At 37.2% G+C, this 13,699-nt stretch overlaps 1 protein-coding gene and 1 long non-coding RNA gene across 2 annotated transcripts; both read right to left on the minus strand.

Annotated features, from left to right (window-relative positions):
• Window positions 1-55: 55 nt before the first annotated feature.
• On the minus strand, window positions 56-1,794 carry LOC128286975 (uncharacterized). Its single transcript, XR_008277674.1, has 2 exons — window positions 1,571-1,794; window positions 56-440 (listed from the first exon to the last, which is right to left on the minus strand). It is a non-coding gene; the product is annotated as an uncharacterized LOC128286975 (long non-coding RNA).
• Window positions 1,795-3,555: 1,761 nt separating this feature from the next.
• Window positions 3,556-8,946, minus strand: LOC108469402 (auxin-responsive protein SAUR21-like). The gene is made up of 3 exons (XM_017770290.1): window positions 8,888-8,946; window positions 4,390-4,396; window positions 3,556-3,783 (listed from the first exon to the last, which is right to left on the minus strand). Exons 1-3 carry the CDS (start codon window positions 8,944-8,946, stop codon window positions 3,556-3,558), a joined length of 294 nt encoding a protein of 97 aa, XP_017625779.1.
• Between the last annotated feature and the right edge of the window lie 4,753 nt (window positions 8,947-13,699).

The raw sequence follows: 13,699 nt of genomic DNA on the forward strand, positions 1-13,699 counted from the left end.
ATTTTGTTTTCAAATGCTCTCTTAAGTATAAAATTGACCATTTTAACTCGAATAATAATAAAAAAAACCCATTAAAAATGGGATTAAAACATGTTACTTTAGTACTTATCACATAGCAACGTTGACTCTGTTTATCTGAAAATACGGGACGCACTCCACACTTTCCTTTAAAGAAAGAAATAGCCTAACTATACTTTTTTGCATTCCTTATTAGTACAGAGCTAAAAAAAAAATGAAAGGGCCAAAATTCTGCAAAATCTAGAAAACACTTATCACAGTAACATTACTATGCCATTATGTGCCTTTGCCCCATAACCAATTTGATATCAAAATTTCCAGAACTGCAATAGATTCACTGATCACAAGAAGATTTTCAACTGTTGATTCTGTCCGTCAATCGCGCTAGTCTATCATCTGGACTTAGCTATATGAGCTTGCACCTACAAGTATAATTAAAATGTCGAAAATATTTGAATTCCTTCACATCCGAGTAATAATGAAACAATCCATTTTGGAAAAGATGTCGGTGAAAGAGTTTTCAGAAAACAAACAAACTATGACTGTGGATGCTGAAAAAGTAAACAGTATTGATGATTCACATTCTATAGATATGAAAATCATCCTATGTAGTGCCAGATGCTAGGTTTGATACTCAACCAAACCGAGTGATATAAGGGGCAGTAAAAAAATATGAGAACAGAACAGTTCTATCAGAAAGCAAGGCACAAGAAAATGCATGGGTGGAAGTTGAATCCCAGAATTGTTTTAGCATTATAAGCATGGGTTTGATCAAAGAACAAAGCCTAGTACACTACTCAGCGTTGGCACCATAAGCAAACCAAAACATATGGAAGGTAGATTTCAATGTTTCATGCTAACAAGAAATCACAGGTACCAAGAATTCTGGTCTTGGAGACGTTAACAGTTATCTTGCTGACTGTTAGATGACTTTATTTACAATATAAAACAAATTTTAACCAGTATAAGTTATTTCTAATGCAACACGATCAATTATTCTGCTTCTACACTTTTTTTTCACAATGTCCTAATAACGGCTTTTTAAAATCCTCAAAAAACTCTGTTTTTTTGCTGTAGTAATATAACTTCAAAACTTAGTTTAACAGTGCATTCAGTTTGAAATATTAAATTTGGTTTTGTAGGTAACATCATCTGGATTACTAAACCAATGGGTAAAACTTGAAATTTGAAATTATGAGAAATTCTAACTCCAAAAATTCAGTTAAAGACTACTCATATAGCTGAAACGGAGCAATCCGAAAACAGAGTTCTAAAGGAATTGCTTTGAAATGACCAAAGACAGATTTTTGGCTTCTTGGGTGGTATTTATTTTGGTGATTTGAGAAGTAGGTAACCAAAAGGTTAAAAGAAGTAGAGTGGATTTTTCTCAGCAGTTGGTGTGGTCAAAGTTTTTAAAGTTATCATTATTGAAACAGCTTTACTTAATATCATTTTAGTCCAAACAAGATTAATCTTAAATTGAAAAAGAGATTTTTTATTATAAAAAAAAAAGAGAAATAGTTTAATAGTGAATTTAGATTTTCAAAGTTACCTTCTTCTCATTGTCTTCAGGTTTGCCCCATTATTATGCGCAGTAGGCTTGTTCTTTTGCCAGCATTACAGGGTCTGGTTTGCAGGGCATTGGGCAGGTTTTCGCAAGTCATAACATTCATGCCTAATGCATTACAAAATGACTAAAACAGGCCCCTTTTTTTTTTTTTGAACTGACTAAAAAGACCCTTACTTTTAATGTGCTGGGCTCTATAATTGATTGGCTGGATTGAGCGCAAGGGCTTTACCAATAGATAATAACCAGCACCCAACTTATGCTGCATTTATTATGAGAGAACCTATTATGTTAATCAAACCATTCAAGTACAGAAGTACTGCTGCGTTGCGTTTGTCCTAAAACTAGAATCTAAATCCTAACTTTTGTAGTTTCTGGGATAAACGAAAGCCAAAGAGTTCAAATTTCATTCGTTTCAGCCTGTAAAGCCGTACCATTGATGTATTGCTACTGTGAGAGGGTTTTTTCTCTCAGAAGGCTTACTAGTATGAGAAATGAAATGCTAAGTAAATTGATCGGATTGTCAAAAGGCTTAATTGTAGGATTAGCAGAACTGGAGTGTGGGAACAGAAACTGAATATGAAAGAAAGAATAATATAGGTCGCCAGTAATACGAGTCATGTCTTTTCTTTCATCGGATAATCATATGTTTTTGCACAGATGGGGGTTTTTCCTGTTTTAATCTCACCCCATATCTGATCTAAAATGTGAATACAGGCAATCTAGAGACTGAAAACAATTGTCTCTTCCATTTGTTTTGCTATGGAATAGTCTGAATTTTCTTTACCATAACAACTGAAAATGATTTTCTTTTAAGCTATTTGAGTTTTCCATCGAGAGACTCTCGATGATTGATTTAATGACTTCAAATGCCAATATTTGAGAATTCCTATTCCACTCATTTGTGACAAATAAAAAATAAAAATCCCGCTTCAAAAAGGCCAGAAGAAAGAGGAAAACGTATATGTACATTTGGTGTTCCTAGTATAAAAAGAGAGAGTATATGTTGGCTTCTCTTATGGTGTATCCAAGCGAGAAGTTATATCAATAAACATATGAGAAGCTCTTTGAACTTGGATAGAATATGCTTCGGACTTGATTAAAAAGATCCTTTTCCCTGCAATGAAATTGTAATATCAGTTGGCATTTGCAGGACAAAGCCTTGTGAAGTACACGTGAAGTACCCCCTTGTAGCTTGTACTGGTAGCTCTCGTCACAACTAGACCTATCTAGAACCACCATATTGACGCTTGAAGTTCAGTGATCAAATTGATTTGCAGACAAACAAAAGGAAAAAAAAAAGATTGGCAGCCAACTCCGTTTTGAAAGGCCATTTCCACAAACTTTGACTTCGTCAGTTGCCATTGTGGCAGCATTGAGCAATCAATATGGTAAGGGCAAAGACTCATTATGTGGCCAGCACTGCAACAAGCCCTGCAACGGATGGACCATACTTTACCTCCAATATCTTCACAGGCAGTTCCTAAAAGTTTACCCATCATACCAAACAAAACTAACCTTCATAGTTTGTACTAAACCCTTTGGCATAAGAAGACTGACGCCTGGTTCATTTTAACCCAAATTTAATCCAAATCCATTCCTGATGATTTTCCTTCTTTCAAGTTTCAACTAACCTATTTTCCTGGGAAAAATATTTATGGTTACTTTCCATAGGAAAGCGAGGAGGATTGCAGGCTTGGGTTGGAACGAGATTTTGATGTTTTCAGGTGAGCTACTAATAGCTACATGTTCATCAGACACGACAACTAGTGTTGTAAAGGAGCAATATGAACTGAACAATGTATTTAACAAGAGGAAATTTTGAGAATAGAACCGCTGTACTTTGTATTAAAATAGTTTCTCAGAAGAGTATACATTTGAATCATCTCTTCCTACCAAATGAATAGAAGGATGTACATCAATGGTCAAAAATTGTATCAGCTGATTAAATTTCTTTTATCAGTTGGCTACTAATGCAAGCTTGATGTTAGATCAACAAAAACCTCTTCTATGGAAGGAATTGTGAGACCACCCATTGAATGATTGAATCCAAATTCTTCCTCAGCTATGCTTAACAACTTCTGAAAAGACCGATTCAAGAATGAGATTGGAACTATAAATCTCTTCTTTTGGCTCTCCCCAACATACACTGCAATGTATCCTTTGGGAACATCCGTTGATGTTGGAGTTTGAGAGTACTTTAACCGGGTAAAGTAAGAGTTGCAAACAGAGCACCAACAGCAACGTAATATACCCCGGTAAAGAATGAATGCAAAAATGCTTCTAGTTCAAGCTTTAAGAGCAGAAATTGGAAGGAAAACAAGAACAGAGCTAAAGCAAAGAAAGAAGGAGCATGAAGAATAGTTGAGAGTATTGATGAAAAAAGAATTGTATTTTTTCATACCTCCATCATAGGCAGATTGCCATTACATATATCAAAATAAAAAAAAAAAACTTACAAGTCAAATTTCTACCTAAACATACACCTACTTCCACTAAGCTTTCCAAATAACAAAAACTTAACTTGTACATTAACACAAAGCTGGTTAACAACTCCATCAACATCAAATTACATCAATCAAAAAGCTTATAGCAAACTAGACTTCAAAATGAACAAAATATTAGTTCAAATCTAACAGCAACACAAAACCTAGGTTGCTGCATGCTTGTCACGAGCTTGCATGGCCAGCTTCCAGCTACATTTGCTTCATACCAACTGCATAGAGATCAGCTTCAACACTCCTCCTTGAGCTCCATGCTGCAAACTCCCATGAGCTTTCTTAACTTGTTAAATCTCGACACACCGAGACCCTTGGTCAAGATATCAGCAATTTGATCCTCCGAATTGCAATGAACCAGCTTTATTTCACAAGCTTGCTCCATCTCCCTTATCACATGCAGCTTTATGTCAAAGTGCTTAGTTCTACCATGGAAGACAGGGTTCTTTGCAATTGCAACAGCAGATTTGTTGTCACAAAGTATCTCTGTTTCTTCTACTTGAGATAAGTTCAAATCAGCTAATATTTTCCTCAGCCAAATAGCTTGGTTTACTGCACTAGCAGCAGCTACATACTTGGCCTCAGCAGTCGATTGAGCCACCAGAGACTGTTTTTTGGAACTCCAACATACCATTCCTGACCCCAAAGTGAAAGCATACCCTGATGTGCTCTTCATATCGTCTTTAGAACCAGCCCAGTCACTATCTGTGTAGCCTTTCAATCTAAGTTCTGCAGCCTTGCTAAACAAGAGACCATGATTTAGAGTACCTTTAATGTATCTCAGTACTCGTTTTGCAGCTTGAAAATGTTGTACATTGCAGCAGTGCATGAATCTAGAAAGTAGACTTACAGCAAACATGATGTCTGGTCTCGTTGCAGTCAAGTATAGAAGACAACAAATTAAGCTTCTGTAGGTAGTTTCACAGACTTCTTCATGACCCTCATGGCTTGATAGTTTCAACCCAGTTACAACAGGTGTAGGAGTTGGCTTGCAGTTCAGCATTGAAAACTTTGTCAACACCTTCAAGGCAAATGATTCCTGTTTCAAGAAGATGCCTTCTTGTGTCTAGCTTACTTCCATTCCTAGGAAGTATGTCATTAGCCCCAGGTCAGTCATTTCGAACATTTGCTTCATCTTTGTCTTAAATTCTACCAAATCAACTTCATCTCCTCCAGTCACCAATAGGTCATCAACATACAATGACACCACAAGCTGAGTTTCAGTTTTATTCTTCTTGACATACAACGTTGGCTCACTAGCACTTCTCTCGAACTTCAAACTGAGCAGATAAGAGTCAATTCTAGCATACCATGCTCTGAGTGCTTGTTTTAGGCCATATAAGGCCTTTCTTAGTTTGTAAACCAAGTCTTCCTTGCCAGGTACTTCAAATCCCTCTGGTTGTTCGACATAAATTTCCTCTTCAAGGATTCCATTTAGAAAGGCCGATTTCACATCTAGTTGATAGACATTCCACTGCATATGAGCAGCCAATCCAACAATCAGCCTAATCGTATCCAATCTGGCAACAGGAGCATATGTTTCAAAGTAATCCAGTCCATATTTTTGACTAAATCCTTTTACCACAAGTCTAGCCTTCAGTTTATTCAGACTTCCATTAGCATTCTGCTTGGCCTTGTAGACCCATTTTACTCTAATAATCTTCCAGTTAGCAGGCTTCTCAACCAGCTTCCAAGTCTGGTTCTTCTCGATCATGGCAATTTCATCTTCCATTGCCTGTTTCCAGCCTTCATGCTTCACAGCCTCTTCAAAACAGGTTGGCTCTACTAAGGCTATATGTGTCCTCTCATAAATTTCAGCCAAGGATCTGGTACCTCTGATTAGCACATCATCAAAGTCCATATCATGACTATTTTCTTCTGACTCTGTTTGATCAACCACAAGTTCTTCAGAGACAGCTTCAGGTTCATTCTTGTCCCAATTCCAGCAAGCCTTCTCATCAAACACTACATCTCTGCTTACTTGGATTTTGTTGGTTAAAGGATCCAGGATCCTATAACCCTTTTTTACCATACTATACCCGGTTAAAATACCAGGAACAGCCCTTTTGGACAACTTGTCCCTCTTAACAGCTGGTACTTGGCTGTAACATAGGCAACCAAAGACTTTCATATGAGCCAATGATGACTTGAACCCGAACCAGGCTTCAAAAGGTGTCTTGTGAGCAAGTGCTTTGGTTGGAAGCCTATTCTGAATGTAGACAGCAGTGTTGACAGCTTCAGCCCACATGGTCTTGGGCAAATTCTTCTCAAACAATAAACATTTGGCCATATCCATCAAGCTCCTGTTTTTTCTTTCACTAACCCCATTTTGTTGGGGTGTGTAGACATTGGTTAGCTGGTGTTTGATGCCAGCGTCTTTGCACAAAGCTTGGAACTAAGCTGAAGTGTATTCAATTCCATTATCTGACCTAATGGTCTTTATCTTGCAGCCTACTTCTGTTTCTACTGCAGCTTTGAACTTCATAAACACTTGAGCAACCTCAGACTTATGCTTCAAAAAATAAACCCAGCAGTATCTGGTAAAATCATCAATGAAGAGAATAAAGTACCTGTTGCCACTAAGTGACTCAGTTCTCATGGGGCCACAAACATCAGTGTGCACTAGTTCCAGCTTGCTTGATGCTCTCCAGGTGGTGTTTGTAGGAAATGGAAGCCTAGCTTGCTTTCCCATCTGACAGACTTCACAAACATCTTCATTTTGAACTGTCTTGGTGAAGTTTTCAACCATTTCCTTACTGACCATCCGAGCCATAGACTTAAAGTTGGCATGACCAAGTCTTTGATGCCAAAGCTTGGTATTTTTAGTTGAAGCTGTATGGGCTGTGTGTGAGTCACCTGACCAATCAACTTCAAAACATTTGTCACTCATGGTGACTGTCATAAGTATGGACCCTTTTTGGTCACTGATTTGGCACTCATTTCCTTTAAAGACCACAGTATATCCTTTTTCCAGCAACTGAGCTATGCTCAACAAATTTCTATTAATTTCAGGTACAAACAGTACATTTGGGATTAGTTTGTTACCTGATGGAGTGCATATTATCACATCACCTATGCCTTCTGCCTGAATACAGTGTCCATCTCCAATTTTTACTCTAGTCTTACAGCTTCTATCTAGAGTTTTGAAAATAGTTGCATCTGGTGACATGTGGTTGGTGCAGCCAATGTCAAGGAGCCATCCCTTTTTAACCTTGCATTTTGCAGCTAAACATGAGACTGGAAACACTTGTTCTTCACTGTCACTGCCTTATTCAGCTACTCGAGCCTCTTCATTCTTGTGTTGAGGTTGGTTTTGGCCAGGTCTGCCTTTTTCATTGCAGACTCTTTCAACATGGCCCTTCTTCTTGCAATGTTGACATATGGCATCTGGTCTGAACCAGCATCTGGCCTCTGGATGACCGGGCCTTTTGCAGTGTCTGCATGGTCTGTCCCATTTTTTTGAGGCATCAGCTTTGGATTTATCCCTCCAGTTTTTCTTGCCTTTGTAGGCAGCATTACTCGAGCTAGGCTTGCTCTTGGCCTGAAATGCACCCTCTTGGTGCTCATCGATCCTGCTGGTTCTTCTCTGTTCCTGAGCATAAAGAGCATTGATAAGCTCAGTCAGGGAGATCCTTGTCAAGTCTCTCGAGTCCTCTAAGGAGGATATCTTTGCCTCATATCTCTCTGGTAAAGTAGAGAGAACCTTCTCAACTATCCTTACTTTATCAAACTTCTCACCAAGGAGCCTTATCTCGCTTTACAACATTTATCTGTCGAATATTGTTTGATAGTTTCCTCTTCTTTCATTTTGATTCTCAAAATCCTTCTCGATTTAGAAGCTGCTGCTTTGCCTAGTTCTTTCAAAGCCTTGGAACTCCTCCTTAAGCTTGTCCCAAGCACGCTTGAGGTCTCACAGTCATGATCTGGTGAAGATCACATCAAACACAGATTCAATACGAGACATGGCCTTGTGCCTTTTAGTCCTCTCATCGCATCTTGACGAATCGAGCCACAGTGGGGTTGGCCTCGGTGGAGCAGGCTCGATGTCCGTGTTAACAACTTCCCATAGATCAAAGGCACATAGGTAAGTCCTCATCTTAACTCGCCATATGTGGAACCCTTCACCATTAAAGACGGTGGTGCAAAGCAGGAGAAAAGCTGATGAAGCCATTTAATTTTCAACAACAGTCCTCTAAGATGAAAGTTCTTGATACCAATTGTTGGAGTTTGAGAGTACTTTAACCGGGTAAAGTAAGAGTTGCAAACAGAGCACCAGCAGCAACGTAATATACCCGGGTAAAGAATGAAGGCAAAAATGCTTCCAATTCAAGCTTTAAGAGCAGAAATTGGAAGGAAAACAAGAACAGAGCTAAAGCAAAGAAAGAAGAAGCATGAAGAATAGTTGAGAGTATTGATGAAAAAAGAATTGTATTTTTTCATACCTCTATCATAGGCAGATTTCCATTACATATATCAAAATAAAAAAAAACTTACAAGTCAAATTTCTACCTAAACATACACCTATTTCCACTAAGCTTTCCAAATAACAGAAACTTAACTTGTACATTAACACAAAGCTGGTTAACAACTCCATCAACATCAAATTACATCAATCAAAAAGCTTATAGCAAACTAGACTTCAAAATGAACAAAATATTAGTTCAAATCTAACAGCAACACAAAACCTAGGTTGCTGCATGCTTGTCACGAGCTTGCATGGCCAGCTTCCAGCTACATTTGCTTCATACCAGCTGCATGGAGATCAGCTTCAACAGTTGAGTTCGAGGCTGCTTGATTTGCAAACAGTTTAGAATGACCAAGAATCCGCTTAGCATGCATAATTCTTGGCACACGGATAGCCATTTCTGTTAGTAACTTATCAAGAATAATAATGGAGAAGACTCAAAAAGATGAATGGTAAGATTTGCTTGTAGACGAGGATGTGAGAATTCCTTGGTTGTGATGTGGATAATGCAGTTGTATATATAGATGGAAGAATGTATATAGGATATTAATGAATTGCAGATTGAATGGTTACCATGTATTTTGGTGGGGTTAGGACTTTGTTCAAGAGGGTGTCACATGGTATTGTCCCCAAATGGCCAATGCTTACAAATCAATATTAGGGCTAAAAATTCATACTGTTGTCTGTTGACAAAACAGTGTGCCCTACAAATTAGAAAATAGACAATCCATGACTGGGAAAAAGATTGGAAGAGGACAATGAGGGCTCAGGCTCCTGCATTATCACAAGCATATTTTCCTTCATTAAAAACTCTTGCCTGGTCTAAAACTTATAATGGGGGAAAAATGGCCAATAGAGAACAGGCTAAATATTGAAAATTGGCACTCAAGATTTTAAGTATAGAAAGCTTCGGACATAAAGGAAATATGAACAAGAAAATGTTGGAAAGGATTAGACTAATTGGATAAGTACAGCTGAAAAAGAGAATAAGATATGCTCCAAATCTAGATGCATGAAATAAATTTTAATTTAACACGGAAGCAACCAAGAAATAAATGGTTGTCATAGAAGCTATGTTGAAGAAGCCAAGGTTAACTAGTAGTATGTAATATGTACCTTGTCCTAGGATTTTTGATAGATCTATGGTGAATATTATTGGTATATACCGTCACATCAAATGATACTATATTTTTTCCTGCAATCAAATGCTAATATCATATGGTGCTTAATAGCGTTCCAGGCATCAACTTGCAGGACAAATCCTTGTAAAGTACGCCCTACTGGTAACTCTACGCACAACCAGATCTATTCAGAACCACCAAATTGACACTTGAAGATATTGGCTTGATACATGCCTTGGAGCTTGTCCTATTGCTTCGTTTTTCTGTTCGAGTTATTGTTTGTGTTCTATATGTGTATTTGAAATTTTCCTCGCTAAGGTTCCGCACTAACAACAAATCCATGTAATATACGTGAAGTTCAGATGATCAGTATAGTCTAAGTGCTTCTAATATCATTTGTTACTTTCCAAACCAATAACATGCCATCATAGCAGAAATTATGGCAGCAAACAAGGTACGCGTAGTATCGGCACATATTTGTATTCAACAGCCCTGAATTCAGTAGCATAGGGTGAAGTGATAAAATGAAACAGCACACATTAACCATCAGAAACGAAATTCATGAAAAGAACGAGTCGACTTTTTGTTTTTCCTAAGTGGTCATTTATATATTTGTTAGATTAAGTACACAAGGGCGGGCATGGGACCGCAGAAAATAATCCACCATTTACACTCGCTTTCCTAAAAGAATCTATCTCTGCTTGGTTAGCCATTTTCATACATTTTATATCATTTCTTCTTATGAGCTTTGCAGATTGCAGGTGAGTTCAATGAATGCTTCTTCGCCGCAGGGGATAGTGGGAGAACCCAGAGCATGATTAAATCTATACAATTCTTCAGCTTGACTCAGTAAATTCTGGAATGAAGGATGCTTCAGGAAAAAGAGCGGGACAACAAATCTCTTCTTTTCAGCTTCTCCAACATAAACAGCAAAGTGGCCTTTAAGCACTGTCGTTGTCTCCGAAAATGAAAGTGTCCATTTTATACTCGTCTTAGCATTAACAATTCTCTGCAAGTGCAAATCCGTTGCTTTTGTGATTTGTGATTTTTTCTTTTACAAGTACTTGACTGTCTTGGAATGGCTTTGGCAATTGGCACAGGGTGGCCGGCTATCCATTAGCATTTGTATTTATAGAAGCAAACTCTTTATGGTTATTGGTAAGAGTCACAGGCAATTTGAATGGTGAAAACTGAAGAAAGAGTGCCTTAGAGACATATGTTGTGAGGAATCTCGTGGCCTTGAGTCCCAACAAGTATTAACATTTTGACAAAGTTGGTACCTTATTGTATTCTGTTGCAATTTATAATAGGTCACCATTCAATGAAACCGACAATCATGTGTTGAAATATGTAAAACCCATATATTTTGGGATATATTTTAAATTTATTTAGGTAGATAAATCTTATTTAGTTAGATAAGTTTTATTCATATTTTAAGAATATTCTAGAAATTTCAATGGAAAAATATTTAAAAGACATATGGTTTGAAGAATCTCAAGGTATTGCCTCCCAACTAATGATAACATTTGGACAAATTTGGTACCTAAATTTATCTTGTCGCAAATCTACCATAACTAAACATTCAATGTAACCAAATAAGTTTCCCATTTGAAATACTATCTATGGTTCAATTATGGCTTAGAAGATAATGACATTACTATGCATATCACATGAAGTTGAGAGTGGTGAGCAGCAAAAGGAATCGATATGCGAAACCCTACATGTTTGTTGATAATTAGGATCAAAGACTAATAATATATGTTAGAGATGCTTGTACCATTTGTTCTATGTCTGTGTTGAACAAAGAATAAAACTAGTTGCCAATCCATGTACATTGTCAATTTGTGCTTTCAAAAGTGAAAAGAGCCTCAATTTCTCAATATTCAAGACATTATTGGTTGAAATTGAATAGAAGCACTAACCAGTCTTGTAAAGAATGGTATTAGGACAATCCTCCATTGTCACCAAAAATAGACTACAAAGATCGATGGATTAGAAGAAAAATCTTTCATTTTAGTTGACCTGAATATTTATTTGTTAAATGATTTATTCATGGACAAAAAAGAGAATGCAAAAAAAAAAAAGCATCTAACGTAAGTTATAGGCATCGCGTCTAAACTTTTTTCACGAAGATCAATCAATTACAATAAACTTGAACTAAAATATACATGCTACTTAGCTACCATGTGCAACAAAGGGAACAGAGAGGTTTTGTGACATCCCTAAATCGACCCTAGTCGGAAAGTGGTTTCGGGACCACCAAACCGAGTCATAATAATAATTAACCATCATAATTGATGCTCATTATATGTATATATGCATGTGTGAAAATTTCGTGTTTGGATTTTGTTAATAGTAAGTGAATTTTTATCAAATAGGACTTATGTGAGAAAATTTAGAAATGTGCTAGGCAATTGTAAGGTGGCCTATTAATACATGTGGGAAAATAGTTGTCCTTGCATGTCAAATAACCCACTTCCTAAGGTGAGTGGCCGCCATGACAAGAATATGGGCAAGGGAACATGTTTCCAACATGTTTAGTTAGTGGATTATGTAGAAAAAATAAAGAAATGAAAAAAAATGAGCATGGATGCCCCCCTTTGTTGCCGTGAGTAGAGGAAAAGAAAGGAAAAAAATTGTTCATCCATTCTCAAAATCTTGGCTGAAAATACTAAGGGAAAAAGGAAGGATTTTTGCTTCATGCTTGGTTTAGAAGAGAACTAGAAGGAGATTTGGTCATACTTGTGTCAAGATTAAGGTATGTTTGAGGTTGTGTCATGAGATTCATGCATGTTTTAGTTGCTAACTTGATGTTCATGTTAGCCCATGGTTCAAATCCTTGTTATGCCATGGAAATGGTATTTGGCCAAGGTTGATATTGTGTTAAAGCCATTGCATGCTAAATGTGAAGCTTGTTGATGATACATGTAATGATGGATTGACTACTCTTGAAATTTCTTTTAGCATTCTTGAGTAAGACATGGAGTTTTCTTTGTTTAACCATGACCAAAAATTGAAAGGGGATGGTGTGGGATGTATTCGCCATGGCATGCTCATAAGTGCGATTTATGCTTGTTGCATGATAGGTAAAATTTGTGTTTTGATATATGTGTATATGTGTTTGTACATGATGTTACAAATGGATGTGAAAATATATGCTAGATTGGGAAAATTTGATTAAATGTTCATGAGATGAAATTAGGTGATTAAAAGATGTTAGTTGACATTGTACATATATATATATATTCGCCATTAAAGTGAGTATGTAGGTAATGTTGAATCAAGTTTTTGGTGCATATTCGGTTAGGTGTATAATCGACCAAATGGGCGATTAGTAAGAATGGTTGCGAATATACAAGCATACATATGCATGTGTAGTTGAATTATGAATGTTTAGCAAGATGGTTAAACTAGTGATTTATTGATTAAGCTCAAGGAGTTAAAGAAGGAGAATCAAGCAAGGGAAAGACGAAGGTCATCGAGTAGCCGACTTGGAACTATTTTACCCAACACGAGGTAAGTCATTAAGCACGTATTTGATATTGCTTAAATGATTGTAAAATTTATGCAATTGTGTTTAATGGGATGATATATATATATAAATGAAAATGTATGTGTATGGAGTGATGACAATTGTTGAATGTAAAAGAAATAGTGAAATGTGTAGAAAGTTTGCTTTCGGCACTAAGTGTCTTGAACATACGTGTGTATGCGGTGATGAGATTGGCACTAAGTGTGCGTGCTGGAAATATATGGCACTAAGTGTGCATGCTGGAAATATATGGCACTAAGTGTGCGAGCTCAAGGGCATGGCACTATGTGTGCGGGCTTAAATCGCATGGCACTAAGTGTGCGAAATCGAGTATTAAGCATTGTATGTGCATACTCTATATATATATATAAATATCTCCGATCGAACAATTATATGGAGGGTGTGTCTCCATCGAGTGAGTATGGACAGCGGATCGGTAAGTACCTTGAGCTCATGACGAATAGGTAATACGTTCATGCTTGGGGTTGAGTTTGGTAA

The sequence above is a fragment of the Gossypium arboreum genome, chromosome 13, assembly GCF_025698485.1.
Source record: "Gossypium arboreum isolate Shixiya-1 chromosome 13, ASM2569848v2, whole genome shotgun sequence".
Classification (NCBI taxonomy): domain Eukaryota; kingdom Viridiplantae; phylum Streptophyta; class Magnoliopsida; order Malvales; family Malvaceae; genus Gossypium; species Gossypium arboreum.

Coding starts and splice junctions, on each gene's coding strand:
- LOC108469402 (XM_017770290.1), bottom strand. CDS start 8,946: ATGGCTATCCGTGTGCCAAGAATTATGCATGCTAAGCGGATTCTTGGT.